The sequence below is a fragment of the Catharus ustulatus genome, chromosome 1 (assembly GCF_009819885.2).
Source record: "Catharus ustulatus isolate bCatUst1 chromosome 1, bCatUst1.pri.v2, whole genome shotgun sequence".
In the NCBI taxonomy this organism is placed as follows: domain Eukaryota; kingdom Metazoa; phylum Chordata; class Aves; order Passeriformes; family Turdidae; genus Catharus; species Catharus ustulatus.
This window is the reverse complement of record NC_046221.1, coordinates 18553189-18569407: the sequence shown is the minus strand read 5'-3', so window position 1 is coordinate 18569407 and position 16219 is coordinate 18553189. Positions and strand designations below refer to the sequence as shown.

Genomic DNA, 16219 nt, shown 5'->3' with positions numbered 1-16219 from the left:
TCCATAGTTATAGTTTAACACTTGCAGGATTTGCTTGAGACAGTGTCATCTGGTACATAACCACATAAGCACAGTCACATTTCTGAGTTCTAGTACCAGAGCTATTCCAATGATTTCATATCTAGAGTTCAGCAAATAATACTGTACAATACCTCCTTTTGTAAAATAAGCCTAACTCCATACTGTCTCAAGAGGAGAAAATTAGTTAATGACTATATAGCATTTAGAAGAGAGATTAAGGACTATTTTTAGAGTGGCATTTAGAATTACTGGTGCTTCAACAGAAGCAAGAGAAGTCCTCTGCTTTTTTCAGAGAATAAGTCCTGTTTATGTTAGAGTTTTTTACCTTTATAAAAACAAACAAAAAAAAATTAGATTAAGTATAGCAACTTCTTTTTGCCTGGAAACATCTTTCTTTACCAATAACAACTTAGGTTAATTGTTATGTACTTGAATTGCACTTAAAAAAAAAAAAGAAAAGAAAAAAGTAGTAATAGCAACATAGCCATGAGAAAACAACAATGTTTAAGACCCCTTGTGTATTTCCATAAATATGGACATACTCTGAAAAGGTTAAACAAGTTTATTATAGACTACTGGAACACTTTTATGTTTATGAAACAAACTTGCAGTAACCATCTGGTATATCCCTTACTCGTAGTAGAAAACCCCAGCTCCTGCAATCCTTTCTCATTGTACCATGATGCACAAACATCTCTGGTTAAACTGAAATATACCTCCCCTCTTTCCACATTCACACAGCATAATGTTCTCCCTGCTAGGTGAAAAGCCATTCTACTTTCAAAGACAATTTAATAAAATTTGATATATAAATGCAAATATTGCAGATTCCTAAACAGCAAAAGTTCAGCTCTAACAGTTACAGAATGAATGTTTGTGTGGTGTGGTAAGGCACCATGAACTAAGCCACAAAACAGATCTGCACTAGAACAATGATTCTTTGAGAGATTTATCACCAATACACTTCATCTACCACACTCAAGTACCAAACCCACACAATTTTATTTTTGTAGGGTCTATGTTTTACTTGGGGGTTTGGACCATTGTTAAATCTGTTCACACACTCTATGGACTTCAGCAGCAGCTGGACATGTAGATTCAACCCCTGCGACAGAAGGTCAGTAATTATTATAAAGCAACCAAGAAATTAGGGTAACTATAGCCCCCAATTTAAGAAGACACTTGAACACATACAATTATGTCTCTGTATTTTGGAGATCCATTGATTTCAATAGGCCTTCAAGCATTGTTTAATTTATCCCAACTGTGGGGTGCTTTCTGAAATCAATTTGACATGAAATAAAACCATTTTCCCACAAGGTTACTTAGTTCAACAGAAATACTCAGGAGTGGCAGGAATAATAGTAAATCACCTAAAAGCACACAGCTCTACAAGGGCTTGTTAGAATGAAAACCTTAATTATGACATGTAGGAGAAATAAATCTTTTACTTCTTTCTGCATATTTCTAGGCTTCTACAATGAACCTGAATAATCACTGATGTCTATGATAAAAAGTGACATCTTTCTCTATTATCCTCTCTACTCAATAATGAAAGAAAGGACGTGGGTGCTTCTCCAAGATTTATAAATCAACAATTTTTCTAGTCTAATCAGAAGAGAGGACACCAGTTTAAGGACACCACTGTAGATAGTGCAGTTCCTTCTCTGCATTGACTTTTGGACAGTTCATTTTAACTAATATAACATCACCCAACATGGTATTGAAAATAGTAGAGAATTCAAGTATTACAGCAGTTTTCTTTGCCTATTTTCAGGTTTTTTTTTGTTAAAATTAACTTTCCACTACTGGAAAGTTTTTATGTACTTGACTGAAGTCTATTCAAGGAAACAAGTATTATAATTTGATTAAATTTTCTTAATGCTACACTTGATACCAGTACCCCACTAATTTTCAGATTGAATTGAGGAGGTAGTGGTAGAAACCTTTTGCGTTTACAGTCAAAACTTGGTTTTGTTTCCAGGCCTATATTTAATAGCTCAAGATGAAGAGCTGTTAATAGAAGTTAAAATAAGTACAAATTCAGTTGCCTTCATCACAAATTGAAAATATGATGTAATGTAATAATTATTTTTAATTTAAAAAAAAGTGAACGCATGGGTAACCATTAGTGTATGTAGTGAATTAAACTACTGCTAAGTTATTAGGCTATAATTCAGTTGGCAATAATAAAGGCTACTAAGTAATTACTTGTTATTGTTCCCAGCAGAAAAGGGTACATTATTCTGAGGTTAACTATTGCAATAAAGCAGTAACCACAGTATTCTGAATGTATTTTTCCCACACAACTTTAGTTCTGTAATCCATATAACATAAACCTTGAAAGCCATTAACCTGGCAGGAGACTTAAGTTGTTTAGCTATAAAAAGATGCAAAAGAGTGTATTAGCTAGTCAGTCACTGAACATTTGAAGAAGGAAAATGTGAAAGACATGAACTCAAAGTTTCAAGTACTCTTAAGGTGTATTTTAATTGCCTTCATGAAAAGATTTTCGTATTTGAGTGAAATACAGGCTTGGGTTGTACTGGGTATGAAAGAGATGCTAATTGACTGGACATTAGAAAATGTGTTGCCCATCTACAAGAAGATCCAGAAGGAAGCTGACCTCTGTGCCAGGAAAGGTCATGGAGCAGACAGTCTTGAGAACCATCACATGGCACATGCAGGACAACCAGGGAACTGACTTGATCTCCTTTTCTATGACAAGATGACACACTTAGGGGATGAGTGAAAGGCTCTGGATGTGCCCACCTGGACTTCAATAAAGCCTCTGACATCATTTCCCACAGCATCTCCTGCAGAAGCTGGCTGCTCATGGCTTGGCCAGGTGCTCTGTTGGATGCACACAGAACTGTTGGGATGGCCAGAGCAGAGGGTGTTGGTGAATGGAATTCCAGACAGTGCTGTTCCCAGGGCTCAGTGCTGGGACCAGCTCTGTTTAATATCTTTATCAGTGATCCCTGTGAGGGGATTGAGGACACCCTCAGTGAGTCTGCAGACACACTGAGCTGGGTGGGAGTGTTGATCTGCTGGAGGGCAGCAAGGCTCTGCAGGGGGATCTGGACAGGCTGCATTGATGGGGAGAGGCCAGAGGTCTGAGGTTCAACAAGGCCAAGTGCTTGTGCCTGCTCCTGCCCTGGGTCACAACAACCCCTGCAGGGCCACAGGCTGGGGCACAGTGCCTGGAAAGATGCAAGCTGGGAAAGGTCCTGGGGGTGCTGGTCAACAGCACCTGAACATGAGCCAGTGAGTGCCCAGGTGGCCAAGAGGCCAATGGCATCCTGGCCTGGATCAGCAACAGCGTGGCCAGCAGGACCAGGGCAGTGACCAACCCCTGCACTCAGCACTGGTGAGGCCACACCTTGAATCCTGTGTTCAGTTCTGGGCCCCTCGATTCCAAAATGACATTGAGGTGCTGGAGAGAGTGCAGAGAAGGGCAATGGAGCTGGGAAGGGTCTGGAGCACAAACCTGATGAGGAGCAGCTGAGGGAGCTGGGGATGTTTAGCCTGAAGGAGGCTCAGAGGAAACCTGAGTGCTCTCTACAACTGCCTCAAAGAAGGTCACAGCCAGGGGGGGTCAGTCTCTTCTCCCAGGTAACAAGCAAAAGGACAAGTGGAAATGGCCTTAAGTTCCCTTCATCTAAACAGATCCCTGTTCTTCCAGCAGTAGTTTTTTTTTTTCCCCCTAATGAAAATTTATGTGCCTGATTGCTAACTATAATGAAAATCAATTTGCAAATACAACTATCATACCAAAAATGTTGCTAACAAGAGAATATAATATATCTCTGGATAATTATTTAGCTTCACTTTTTCTTAATGTTTTAATGGGCTACAAATAGTGATGCATTTATTTTTTAGTAGATGGCTATTTTATTAGTAGTCATGTATATAAAGATTAATTAAGAATGCACATAGCTATCATTTTACCACATGCATATTAATTTGTCAGAATAAACCAACCAACTTTATGCTAAGCAGCATCTTTCCATACATGCACAGATAACCCAAGTGCCCTCTCTCAATACTTTGTTTCTAGTAATAAATTAAGATCAGATGTTTAAACATTAAACATGTTTAAATAAAAAACAACCAGTAATTAAACAACCTCTCTGACACTTTATTTTTACTAACTCCCTACTCTTGTAATAGCTCTCTCACTACAATGCACTTTTCAGATACAGAATGTAGTTACTTTGAACTTTAAAAGCATGTGGAACATGGAAGATATTTAATATTACTATTTTCTGTGTTTTCTTTTGATACTTGGCCAAGTTTGTTAAATAAGTGTGATTTAAAAAGCAGAAAAAATAAATCTAATTATATCATATTATGCAGATTACTGGTAATTGCCACTTTCTTTTGTTGATAAATACATAGTTGAGTTTTGTATGTAGATGATTTTATTTGTAATTGTTAATTCTCACTTCTGTGAACAGAGAAAAGTTCAAATTCCTTCTAAAGTAAAGCTTCCAGGTACCTTGCAAAATACCCTGTATCTCAACTATACTAGTTATACTTGTTTATAGATAGAAATCAGTCCTCAGTAAAATACATCTACTGTTGCCTGGTGATGACAACAACAAATCTTTAAGGAGAGAGGTGACAAGAATTGGCTTGCACTGGCAAATCATCATTAACAAGACCAAGAAACAGATTCACCGAAAAGGATCAAACTAGGAGATTTTAGGGGCTTCAAAGAGGAAACAATATGGCTTTTAAAATCCACTATGATTTCTCCCTTTTGATGCAGGTGAAGCTAACTTACCTGTTGGACTCTGACTGTTCAGGCATCTCATGGAGAAAAATACTAACAAGTGAATAGTACATGTTTTGGAATTGAAGAGATTCTTCATTAGAAAATGTTTCTTTTGTAAGTTAAGACACAGATTGGCCACGAAGGTCCTGCACTTCAGCCACTTTGAAGCGCAGACATTAGAAAACCTATAACTAGTAAGAAATATCAGAAACACCACATGTGGTATCAAATTTCACTTTTAAGTTAGACTTTAGATATATCCAGGTAAGTTAACAAGTTTAACTTACTCTGAGGTTATCTTGTGCAAGTTCTTAAGTCAATGAACTTTATCTTAAGGCAGACAATAATAAGAAAGTTATGCATTCAAACTCATTAGACAGACTTAAAACACACATTTACTTGAATTGTACTGCTCTGTTGTTCAGACAACTATTGGTCACTTTGTACAGAGTTCTCTTACTGTTGAATGTAGTTTTGAGATATAAATGGTAGCTTCTGGGATCCAGACAGCTTTTGCCAGAACGCACAGATAAATTTCAGTGATGATTTGTACTTAAAGTAAGAATGATAGATTGCACTGTAGACATCTGCGCACAAATTCCTTGGAAGCAAAGCTGATTGAACTTGTCTAAAGAGAGCAGTGTAGTGCTTTTCCTTTGCTTGAATCCAGCAGTAAATTCAGTTAAGAGACACCTACTGGGGTCCCTGGCAGCAGTATCTCCTTCTCAAGTGAGGCATCTCTAGTGGACTAGGGAGGAAATAAATAATGAAACTTAAGCATCTCCCTTTTCCAAAAGGAAAATATAAATGGTGTTGAGGGAGGGGGAAAGGAGAGATGCAGAGAGAGAGATCATGGCAAATACCAGATTGAATTCCCTCTGGCTCTGCTTCTTAATTAGGGGAAGACTAAGTGGAATACGAACAGATGGGAAATGAGCCACTCCTCACTTAGCACAGACAGATCTATGAGCCACAAAGCCAGAACAGGGAGGATATCCTTCAGATGGAGACAAAAAATACCCAACTCTTACTCTCCAAGAGACACAGGTTTGATGCTCCTGTACCATCACTTACTGCTACAACACAGCCCTCCCCTACCATGCTAGGAGCCAGCAGAGCAGGTCTCTGGCTGTGCAACATTGCAGGTATTAGTCCCATTAAGTTAATAAAAATCAGCTGCTTATACAATAGCATTAGTGAGCTCAAAATTCAGAGAAGTAAGGGTCAGACTGCCCTGTCCTCTTCAGATTTTCCCAGCCTTCTCCAACTCTTCCACGGTGTGCCTGGGATCTCTGGCACAATTAAAACATCTGTCAGCCAGGCATACCCTGTTCCACTTAACAGCTTCACTTAGCAACTCACTGCAAGTCTCCTGCTCTGAGTGTGCGTGTTCTGCCAATTCCCCATTCACTTCTCATTTGTGAAGTTTTAATCTTGTGCCTGCTGGTTTTTTGGTCTCAGGAGAAAGGAAAGGTTTTGTACTTTTACAGTGTGAATACTTTCATGAGGTCACTTAAAGACTACACTAAATTACTTCTGTAATTACTTATACAACTGAAGACACATTTAACATGCCAAGCCACAGATACCTCTACTAGATAAATTTCTCATACATTCCCTCTTTTCCAAATAGTTTCCCCTGACAAGTCACTGGCTGGAAGCTTAAGTGCCCTTACATAAATGAATATTAAAAAAATCACCCATATTTCACTGACTAGCAGGCAATTAGAAATATTAATTTGATCTTCAGTGCTGAGAAGCTAGAAATCACAAAGAATTTGCCCTGTATACAAAATTATTTTCTGATAAGATAATAAAAGTAAAAAAAAAAAAAAAAAAGCTTTAAATATAAATTACTAAAAGCTACACCATTTACTAGTACATAACTTTCCAGATAGCTCTTGGGAAAGAAAAGTTAATCAGCACACCTAAATCACATGTCATCATTTCACCCAAGAACAGCATATTATTTAGCAAATTACCTGAATAGTTGTTTAATTTCTCGATAGACCCACTCTCTCTCCTCTTTCCCAAACTCTCAGCAATCTGCAGAGAGTTTTATTTCCTACAATAAATATGTATCAGGTAAGGAAAAAGGGTTTTTTCCATAGGTGCTTTTAGGACCTGATCCACAATTCTTTGACATTCACAGGAGCTTCTTCTGGAGATTTCAACAAAATTTCATAAACTAGAATCCAACAGAACTGGATTCCCATCAGAAGCTATTTCATTTCACCCAGCACTTCCTAAACTGAACTCCAATCTCTACTTTTGGATTAGATAAATTCCAGAAAGGCAGTCACGATTTTTTTCTCTTCAAAAGACCAAGGTTCACCACTGCAGTTTTTCTACTATTTAGCCATTTGTGTTGCTGGAAAGGTGAGTCTAATTTTGAATTTTAGTTATTTCCTTCTCTGGTTATTCATATTTATTTTACTCCTGAAGCACCTAGTATTCTTTTTCTGCAAAGACAGTCACATATTACTTACTTCTGAATTCCAATCTTTTACAAGTGCAGCAGGTCAGACTCTTGTCACTCCCAACCAAATGGCATTCTCTATGTCCTTAAATTCCTTTGACATTTTTCTGGTTTTTTTTTACATTCAAATTTCAACTTCCTTTTAAAAAGACTACTAGCATCAAAATTATATCTAGTATTACCTTCAGGCATAAATCAAGCAGATGTCAAAAAGAAGTTAAAACTCTTTCTGATCTTATTTTTATGCCTTCTAATTTGTCCACCCTAGGGTGCAGTTACTCCTAGTCTGAAGGTCCCCCTAGTGCTAAATTCTCGTCTCCTCTTTAACCTCTTGTTCCTTCTCACAGCTACCACCTCCCTGAACACAGCCCTTATCTCTGTAGCTCTCCACTCCTTTTTTAATCATATAAGTATTCATCTCACTATATTAAAAGGATCTCATTTGGACAGGTACAGAATGCCAGGTGATCAAAGTGGGTTTTGTACAAAATCTTTGACTTTATTCTGCTTCAGCATTTGAATGGATTTTGCATCCTCTGCAAGATTTCACTACAAGAAGTGTCAGTTGCTCACTGACAATTAAATTTTGACTGCTGAAATTTAATTATCCATTATTTATATAATTTTTGAATTTTTTATTATAAAGCTCTGCAATAATTAGCATTTTAAAAATCCAAGGCACAAAATAATCAAGGCAAATATTTTGTAAGAAGCATTCTCAAGAGTCCTTAGAAGCCAGCTAAAACCCTACCTAATAATTTATCCTTTGGAAGTCTATTTTTACTTTGCACATTGGTCAATAGAAATAGCAAGCTATTGTAATTAAATAACAATAATGACATGACTCATAATGTTAGCTATATCAATAGCAGATATCAAAAAAACCTAAGCTAATTTCCAGAGAGGTTTTGATTATTTCTAAGAGTAACAAGTTAAGCTTGTTTGGAGCTATTTTATATTGAAACTATTTTTGTGAAAAAAAACACATGGAGCAAAGCCACTGAAGTACAGGAAGAACTTGTCCCCCATCTCACACCGTAACTGCATGCTATATTTGTAACTGGCAAAGTATTGCCCCCCTCTTCAAAGACAAACTGCTGGTGAGGCTCTTCTTCCTCTGCCCACTTTGCTTAAAATGCTCACAGCATGAATTTTTATCTCCACAGTGGGAGGCCAAGGATTAGCCCCAGTCTCCAAGAGGGTGGAGAGATTTAAAGGTCAATTTAATTAGCTCATTCTAATCTCTCGCACGCCTAATGTAAATGTCATTGTTTTCTAACTGCTACTTTAGCAGACAAGATTGTATTTTAGAAACTTTGAACACATGAACTATGTGTTGGATGTAATACAAATACTTAGTGCAACTAATTTAAAAAGAGAGTCTAATAAAAATTGCCATTGAGTCAGAGCTTTTCCTAAGAGAGAGAAAAAGGGCAATAGGAAAATTCTGGTGGTAAAGCATAGAGAGCTTTAGAAGAACAGTAATCTTTCAAACTGACTGGCTTAATAGCTTCTCATTGATTTAAATCTTCCCCATTTCATGATGTCTGGACAAAGGCAAACAACGGTTTCTGGTGCTGTGATCTCATCCAAAAGCTGTGGAAAACTAAAATGAGCTTCACAACCTCAATGTACCCTAAAGACAAATCAGATCACATCCCAGACTATTTAAGAGTGCCTCTGGGCAAACTTTGCATGAACAAATAGGCAAAAACAAGTGCACAGATGATGCTCTGTGATGACTGAAATCATAGGTCATTGGAAAAGCCTGGCAGTGGCTCATGGCTGTTGGAGGATGATGTAGACACAGTCTGGCTGTTCTTGTGCAGCACAAGCCACAGTGCTGCTCTCTGGCCCAGGTACGGCTTCCCAATAAGACAAACATTGAGCTTCCCCCAACCTCTTGGTTCTTTTCTTTTATAGGACCTCAGGAATCACGGATATGGAAATTAGACCAGGATTACTGATTAAGAAGGACATTGGAGAGACAGTGTCATACAACTGACATAGATGCTCCAAGGTTATTTGCTGTGATTTGAAACAAGTAACCCACTTCTGAGATGATTTTCAGGAGAGTGTTTTATCAGTGACTGGTAGAGGTAAGAAAGGCAAACACTGGTGTTTTTTTAACAACAGAAGCACCAAACCCAGAGACATCTGGGATGCCATACAGAGAGAGACAGGTAGGGATGACTTTTGGGTCTATTTTGTATGCTGACACTGCGCATTCTTGCCATTAAGCAGGCGCTTATCTGGAAACCCCGCTGCAGAAGCATGACCAGGCAACACTGATCTCTGACACTGGAAAGTGTGTAAGGAGTCTGACACGGAGAAAAACATACCTGACCTACCTACCAGTAACATATGCTACAAGCACATTCAGGGGTGTAACCTCGGCTCTCAAAAGGCCTATGGTGAATGTCATGGACCTCCTAAAGATGAAAACAGGATACCACTGGTCCTGTGCTGTACTCATCAGAAATATGGAGCTTATTCTGTGATCTCATTAAGATGTGGATGTACACACTCCAAACACCTATGAACATTCATAAAAAAATTGTATTCAGGCAGTGATTACTACCATGGTGAAAAACGTGAAAAACTTTGACAGAAAAACGAGAAACACAAACTTTTTCTTTTCTGCATTGAGCTATCCTTCCAGGAGAAAGGTTATGGGTTCCTTGACTTTATTGAATACAAGTTAATGAATAAAACATGAAGGTCTTTCCTAAATCAAGTTATCCTATTGAGACTGTAGATCTGGATTTGGAGCTGTCAGCTTAAGGCATGCATTGGCTTTGGAAAGAGTTAGGGCTCTTTTTCTGGGAGCCTTTTCCCTTTAGTCCTGCAAAGCTTGGCTTGAAGCCTTCCTTTCAATAGCTGTGTCTGTAAGAACTCGGGGAGTACCTATCAGTTTGTTCTTTTGATGTTGCCAGCACATGCTAAATTACTATTTTCCAGTTTGAATGCCTGGTTGTGAATGATACTCAGTTTAGGCAAGGAACAGCCAAATGCAAGGCAAATTAAATGTTTTCTAGGGAAAACGGAGAGAAACCACAAGTTAGAATTTCTGTTGCCATATGTACCAAGGTTAAGTCCCACCATCACTAAATTACTATTTGCGCTGACGCTTAAGGCAGTAAATCTTAGAACATTAGATTTAGATGATTGCAAACTACATTTTTTACATGATGGAAAGATTACAAACAGCACTGTTTTTGTTACTACATCTGGTTCAACACTTCACTACCACCACTGCCTATACTCATATCAAACAAGATGTCAGCAGTTCTGAACGTCTTGGTGTCAATGTCCATTTGGGATTCACAAACTGTATACTCTGCTACAGGAATCTCACCTGACAGATAATCCCAGGAACTTTTCATGCACCATTCTAAAATAAAATTACTAGCATTGGTATTTTCTTTACAAGACTGTTCTTGCTTTGACAATTTGGAATGCACTTTATGGAATTAATTGAAGAGATTGTCTTAGCAATAAGCTTCAACTCCTAACACAGCTGTTGCTGACCTTGCTGTCTGTAGTTTGATGCTAGAGGTGGCTTGTTCTGTCCCAACACAAGGGCAAAGAAATAAAAGCATGAATTTTAGTGCAGAAGCACCAGCTGAGAGCTCTGATTAGTATCTGTTTGTCTGAAGAAACATAGAATCTTGGATTGCAAAGTACTTTTTAAGTTCTTAAGATGACGTCTTAGGACTGGATAAACATGTAAAATTTACAAAATATTTAGAGATTGATACAAATTTTGATGCTCTGAAGTGTCGATATCTTAAAAGAAAATTATATTGAAGGCTGACATCTAAAAAAGCCTAGAATTTGCATTGTTTTCCTGATGCCTTGTTATGAATCTGGACTACAAATCCTTCTGCACAGAAAGCTCTGGGATATATTGAAAAGTCTCCTTAACAGCCTTTCAGAAGAAGTTAAAGATACTGAGTTCATATGGTTTGTTATTAGGGAAATCGCTTAAAAGTATGAATTCTTATTAATTATTTTAGATTTCAATATTTAGATTTTTATATGAAAAAATGCTTAGAGAAATATCTAGCATAGGTAAATTAAAAAGACCTTACAGAACCAGCTGCTTAAAGTTCTTTATGAATTTTGTCCTGTACAGAGAGTCTCTACAAACTGCTCCTGCAGACAGGAAAAGTCAGATCTGAGCCTGTCTCTTATTACACTGAGTACTAAAATTCAAGGGAAGTCAGTTGTGCTCTCCCTCATCCCCAGTAGAAGGCTCATTAGGTACACTGGGACATTGATGCCCTCTGGTATGAGCAATTGTACTTTACTGGGCAAGAACCCAGTCTTCCTCTTCTCCCTAGGAGAATCCAGATGTAGGATTCAGCAATAACTTTAAGCAAGAACAGATGTGTTGGAGCATAGTAAAACAAGTTTCCCTTCCCAGAGCAACAGCAGCAGAAGCATTTGTAACAGTAGTAGATCCTATTTTTCTACAGACTGTTGGGGGGTGTTAGGTGAGCTGCCTGCCTGTTAATCTCTCATAATTTTGCAGTTTACAGAAGTTAACCCTGTAATTCTTCTAACAGAACTCTACTCCTGGATTTTCTAAGATAACAAAATATATCAACTGACTTAAGAAGAAACCCTAAAGAAAAACAGCTACCCCATTATTTGGGCAGGGAGGGGATGGGGGTGGGTGGGTAGAGGGGGTAGAAATCTTTCTGTAGAACAACCTTCACAGTGTCTAAAGGTGAGGGGGAATGCAGAAATTAAAATTAATTTAATGCTTAGTGAGGGACTTTACAATATCTGTTTTCTAATATTTTTTTTCTTTTCCACTATAAACAGTTAATGTTCTCAAGTACTCCCCTGTGAATATTAGCAGGATTCTTTTTCAATTAAACAAGAAAACACTAACAAAAATACATAATATACCCTATCAAGGAAAAATCTGTCATTACTTAATGCTCTGGCTTTTGGAATTATTTTGACACTTAGAGAAAATAATCTTCAATCAGAGATCCATATGTACTTTATTGTGACATCCAACAGTACAAAGCAAAACCATAGTCTTTTTCCCTTTGATAATTTATAGTCTTTGTAAGTGGTTAAAATGGTTTTAAAATTTTTCCATCATTCAAATGCAATTTTGATTCATACTGACTGATCATCACTTGTGTTCCCCCTTTTAAGAAAAAACAGCTAGACCAGTTTTTAATTTAATGCAGTAACTATTTTAGAAAATTTTTAATATAAGAACAAAGTTTCTTGACCTAAAGACTTCTTTTGTCATAACAAGTTTGTGCAGGCAATCTTTGAATGTAACTCAAGGTTTCACTAACTTCATACTGTATTTTCTATGCTGCTGTCTATTATAAAACATGAATCACACAAAAGTCCACACTTAGCAACTGCACATGTACCTCCATGAAACTTCAAACCCAGTTCAGTACTAAATGTCTCTTGGAGATGCCCAACTAGCCATGAAATACAGACAGATGCAGGGCAGATTACCAAAAACGTCTCAAAAACAGGAGTTGGTTTGTGTCATGTGAAGGGAGTTCATTCCAGGAACTGTAATTGCCATTACTAGAAAAGGCTTTCTTTAAGGCATGAACCATATACAATTCAAGGAATTCCTCTGACTCCTAAGTCAAGACTATTTGTAGGAAAAAACCATGTACTTTGTGAGATTTGAACCTCTCCTAAGAGACAAAAACAGAGCTCTGCACGACAAGTTCCATATATTAATTATTCCACATGTGAACTAAGTCTATATGTTAAGCAATCCACAAAACTACTACAAAATGAGAAACATAATGTAAAGAATTAAAATTAGTATAGCCCACTATTTAGAGCATATGTTACCAATTTTTTTCATGAGGTAGGTTTTGTTTTTTCAGTGCTTACTCATAAGGAAGGACTATTTGCCCTCTGGAACAACTCATCAAGGATATCAGCAGAACATTCCGAAAAACAAAGGCATTTAAAATGAATGTTCTTCAAGACTGTGACTGATGTGTCTGACTAATGAACAATGTAATTTGGTTTATTTATCCAAACCAATCCTTTCTGGCTCAATAATGGGAATGATGTTCACAGCTGACTAGAACTCCCATCCTGAAAATCACAGTATAAGAAAAACTATCAGAGAAAGTAACTTGATATTACTTCCATAAGCTTTCCCTTAGATCTACAGTGCAAATAATTTTTCAGTTTCAGGTATGACTCTGAGTATAAGACAATAATTTTAACCAATAATAATTGGAATAACTTCTTTGAAGACAAAAGTTATCAGAAAAAAAGTATATCTAGTGAAACTCCCTTTGGCAAATTAGATTCCCTTTTTAAATCACAGAGACTGTAACATTAAAATGAAAGCAACTTCTACTTTTAATAGGGATAATCTCTATCTTACATCTGGGGAGGCAGATTTTCTTTATGTTTAGTTCTGTAAAAATAATTTAATTTTGAAAGTGAGTTCAAAATACATTAATACTTTGAGCATTTAATTTATTTTCTTCTAAATCACATTAGCCCAGTAGAAAAAATTCAGAGTGATAAATTGCTTGGGCTGAGGAAAAAAGCAATACTGAAGGCAGACATTGTCTTCCCTTAGGTTAAAATTAATATTAACTATCTTCTGTTCTTCACTAAATATGCTTTAAATATTAAAAAACATGAGATTATTTTCCTAATATAAAATTTTGTTGTATCAAAAACCAGGATGTAGTTACATGTTCTTATTTTGGATTGTTGATTGGTTACATTACCAAAACACATAGTTATAAAGAAGTATTTTTGAATTTAATTTGGAAATACAGACAGTTTATCCAGTGACAGTTCCTTAATGCTGTTTTATCATTTGTTATTATTAATAAATCCAAACAGCAGTACAACATAGTTACAACAGGAATTTCTGTTGCAGAACAGCAGTACAGATGGAAATATTGCACAGTGCTGTGGAATGCAGATTTTTGATTATGCCAAGTTTGCCAGTTTTAACTCACTATAGCATCTTAAGTCTTCTAACATTTACTGAACTCTACCTTCTATTGTCTAGCAATGTCAAAAGCCCATGTTCTAAAGATAGCAAGCATGAGTTGACATCACAATTTTAAGAGCATTTACATGTCTTTCTTCTTTGACAGTCACCCTTTTCCTTTGTCAAGAAAAATGAGATCTTCATATAAAGCAATAGGATCCTCGTTGGTCCATTAGCAGAATGGAACCAGGAATGCAATTTGATATATCTGTTTAAACTGCTGGCCTCAGTCTTGGTGCATTTCCTTTTAAACAGTTCTTCATAAATAGAATCATGAAAAATCATGGAACACAGTGATGACAGCTCTGCCAAAATAAACCAACAATCCTCTTCTCCACTGACTGGCAAAGTGTCTTAGCAAGGTTACAGCGGTTGTATTCTGAGATTCATAACCTAATCTTCATCTGCCCATTTTAACCCATGGATGCATTTCTAAGACATTGTTAGATCCTGAAAAGGGACAAATTGGTAAAAAGGATCGTTGAAGGACTCGGATACAGATTTTGGCTGCAATATTCAGTTTGCTCCATTGACAAGAATAGGAGTGTTATTGTACAAGTGCATTTTGTACCATTTGTACTACTTAAAACCATTTCTTAAAATTCTCTAATATGTCTTAATATGTCTTAGTGACATTATAACTGCAGCTCACATCAAAGTAGTTTGAAAAAGGAAAAGAGTATAAGAGGAAGCACTACTGGGCTCCACAGCAAGCATTCTTTAGGACAGGACATCTTGCAGTGGAATTATCCCTGTGACTGACATACTGTGCATTAGGAACTGTTAATGGAAAAGGGAACTGTTCGTGAGAACTGGCAAATCAGGCTGAAGCAGAGTTCAAGGATTTTCTTTTGCAAAGGCAGAAAGAAACTGACTGCATGGAACAACCCTGCCAAATCTAGAGCAATTTCTTGGTTTGCTGTATCTGCTTTACACAAGCAATTTGTTTCCAGATCCTCTTAACAATGAGAAAATGAGACATGATGAAGCAGGATGAAGCTGGCAGGCCACAGGTCACTCTCTGAACCAAAAAGAGCATGAGGGGGAGAAAAAAAATAGGCTGTGGTCATTTCAGAAACCACATCTCATACAGACAGAACACTAAAGCAACTGTTACCTAAGTGACTCAGCTGAATATAGAATCCCTTGCCAGAAGAGTCCAGACATTATCTTTCCTCCTCACTGCAAGAGGAATTACCCTGCAGCTTCAATAAATGTGTTTATATGGAGGCACACTAATGGGGAACAAAGAGGACTAAAGATGGCAGAAGGGCAGGAACCAGAAGACAGCTGGGGCAGGCCAAAAAGTAAAACAGAAATGTGCATTTCACCTGTCTAGGCTTTTTCTAAGTGAACTTACCTGAAAGTCTTGATCATCAATTCCAAATCTCTCTCTTAGATTACGGAAAACCATTGGACAATATTCTTTAAACTTGAAATGACTTGGCATGTTTTCTCTGAAAGAAGATAAAAACCAATTCAACTTCATTACTGTGCATTTATAATAAGTAATTCTAGAGAATTTTGTCTCAAAGCTGTTCACAGAAAGCTGAGGGTAAACAATAATCTTAAAACTTCTCTTCTAATGCTTTCTTTTTTTAGTGAGATTTGGTTATTTTGCTTTTCTTCACAATGTTTAACAAATGTTTGTTAGCTTGCTATAACATCATTATATTGTAGCTAAGGAACTACAACAATTACAAAATGAACAAAAACTGTATTTTGACAATTCTGAAACATGGAACTCAAAAGAAGAAAAGCATGCTTTCCCAGTGCCCTAAACTTACTTCAAAGGTGGAATTTCAGATTGGATTATACATGAATTACTACACTATCTGTGATATCAAAAAGTACTAACAGTGCCAAAACTTCAAGAAAATTTGACTTGTTCAATACAGAACTAGTTTTA

General features: G+C 37.0%; 1 protein-coding gene across 1 annotated transcript in view; it reads right to left on the bottom strand.

Moving 5' to 3' along the window:
- The window catches only part of PIP4K2A (phosphatidylinositol-5-phosphate 4-kinase type 2 alpha), a 110019-nt gene that overhangs the window by 35192 nt on the left and 58608 nt on the right, over positions 1-16219 (bottom strand). The window contains exon 3 of the mRNA XM_033066014.1: positions 15671-15767. Coding sequence (XP_032921905.1) covers positions 15671-15767 — 97 coding nt within the window. The remainder of the gene's footprint in view (positions 1-15670; positions 15768-16219) is intronic.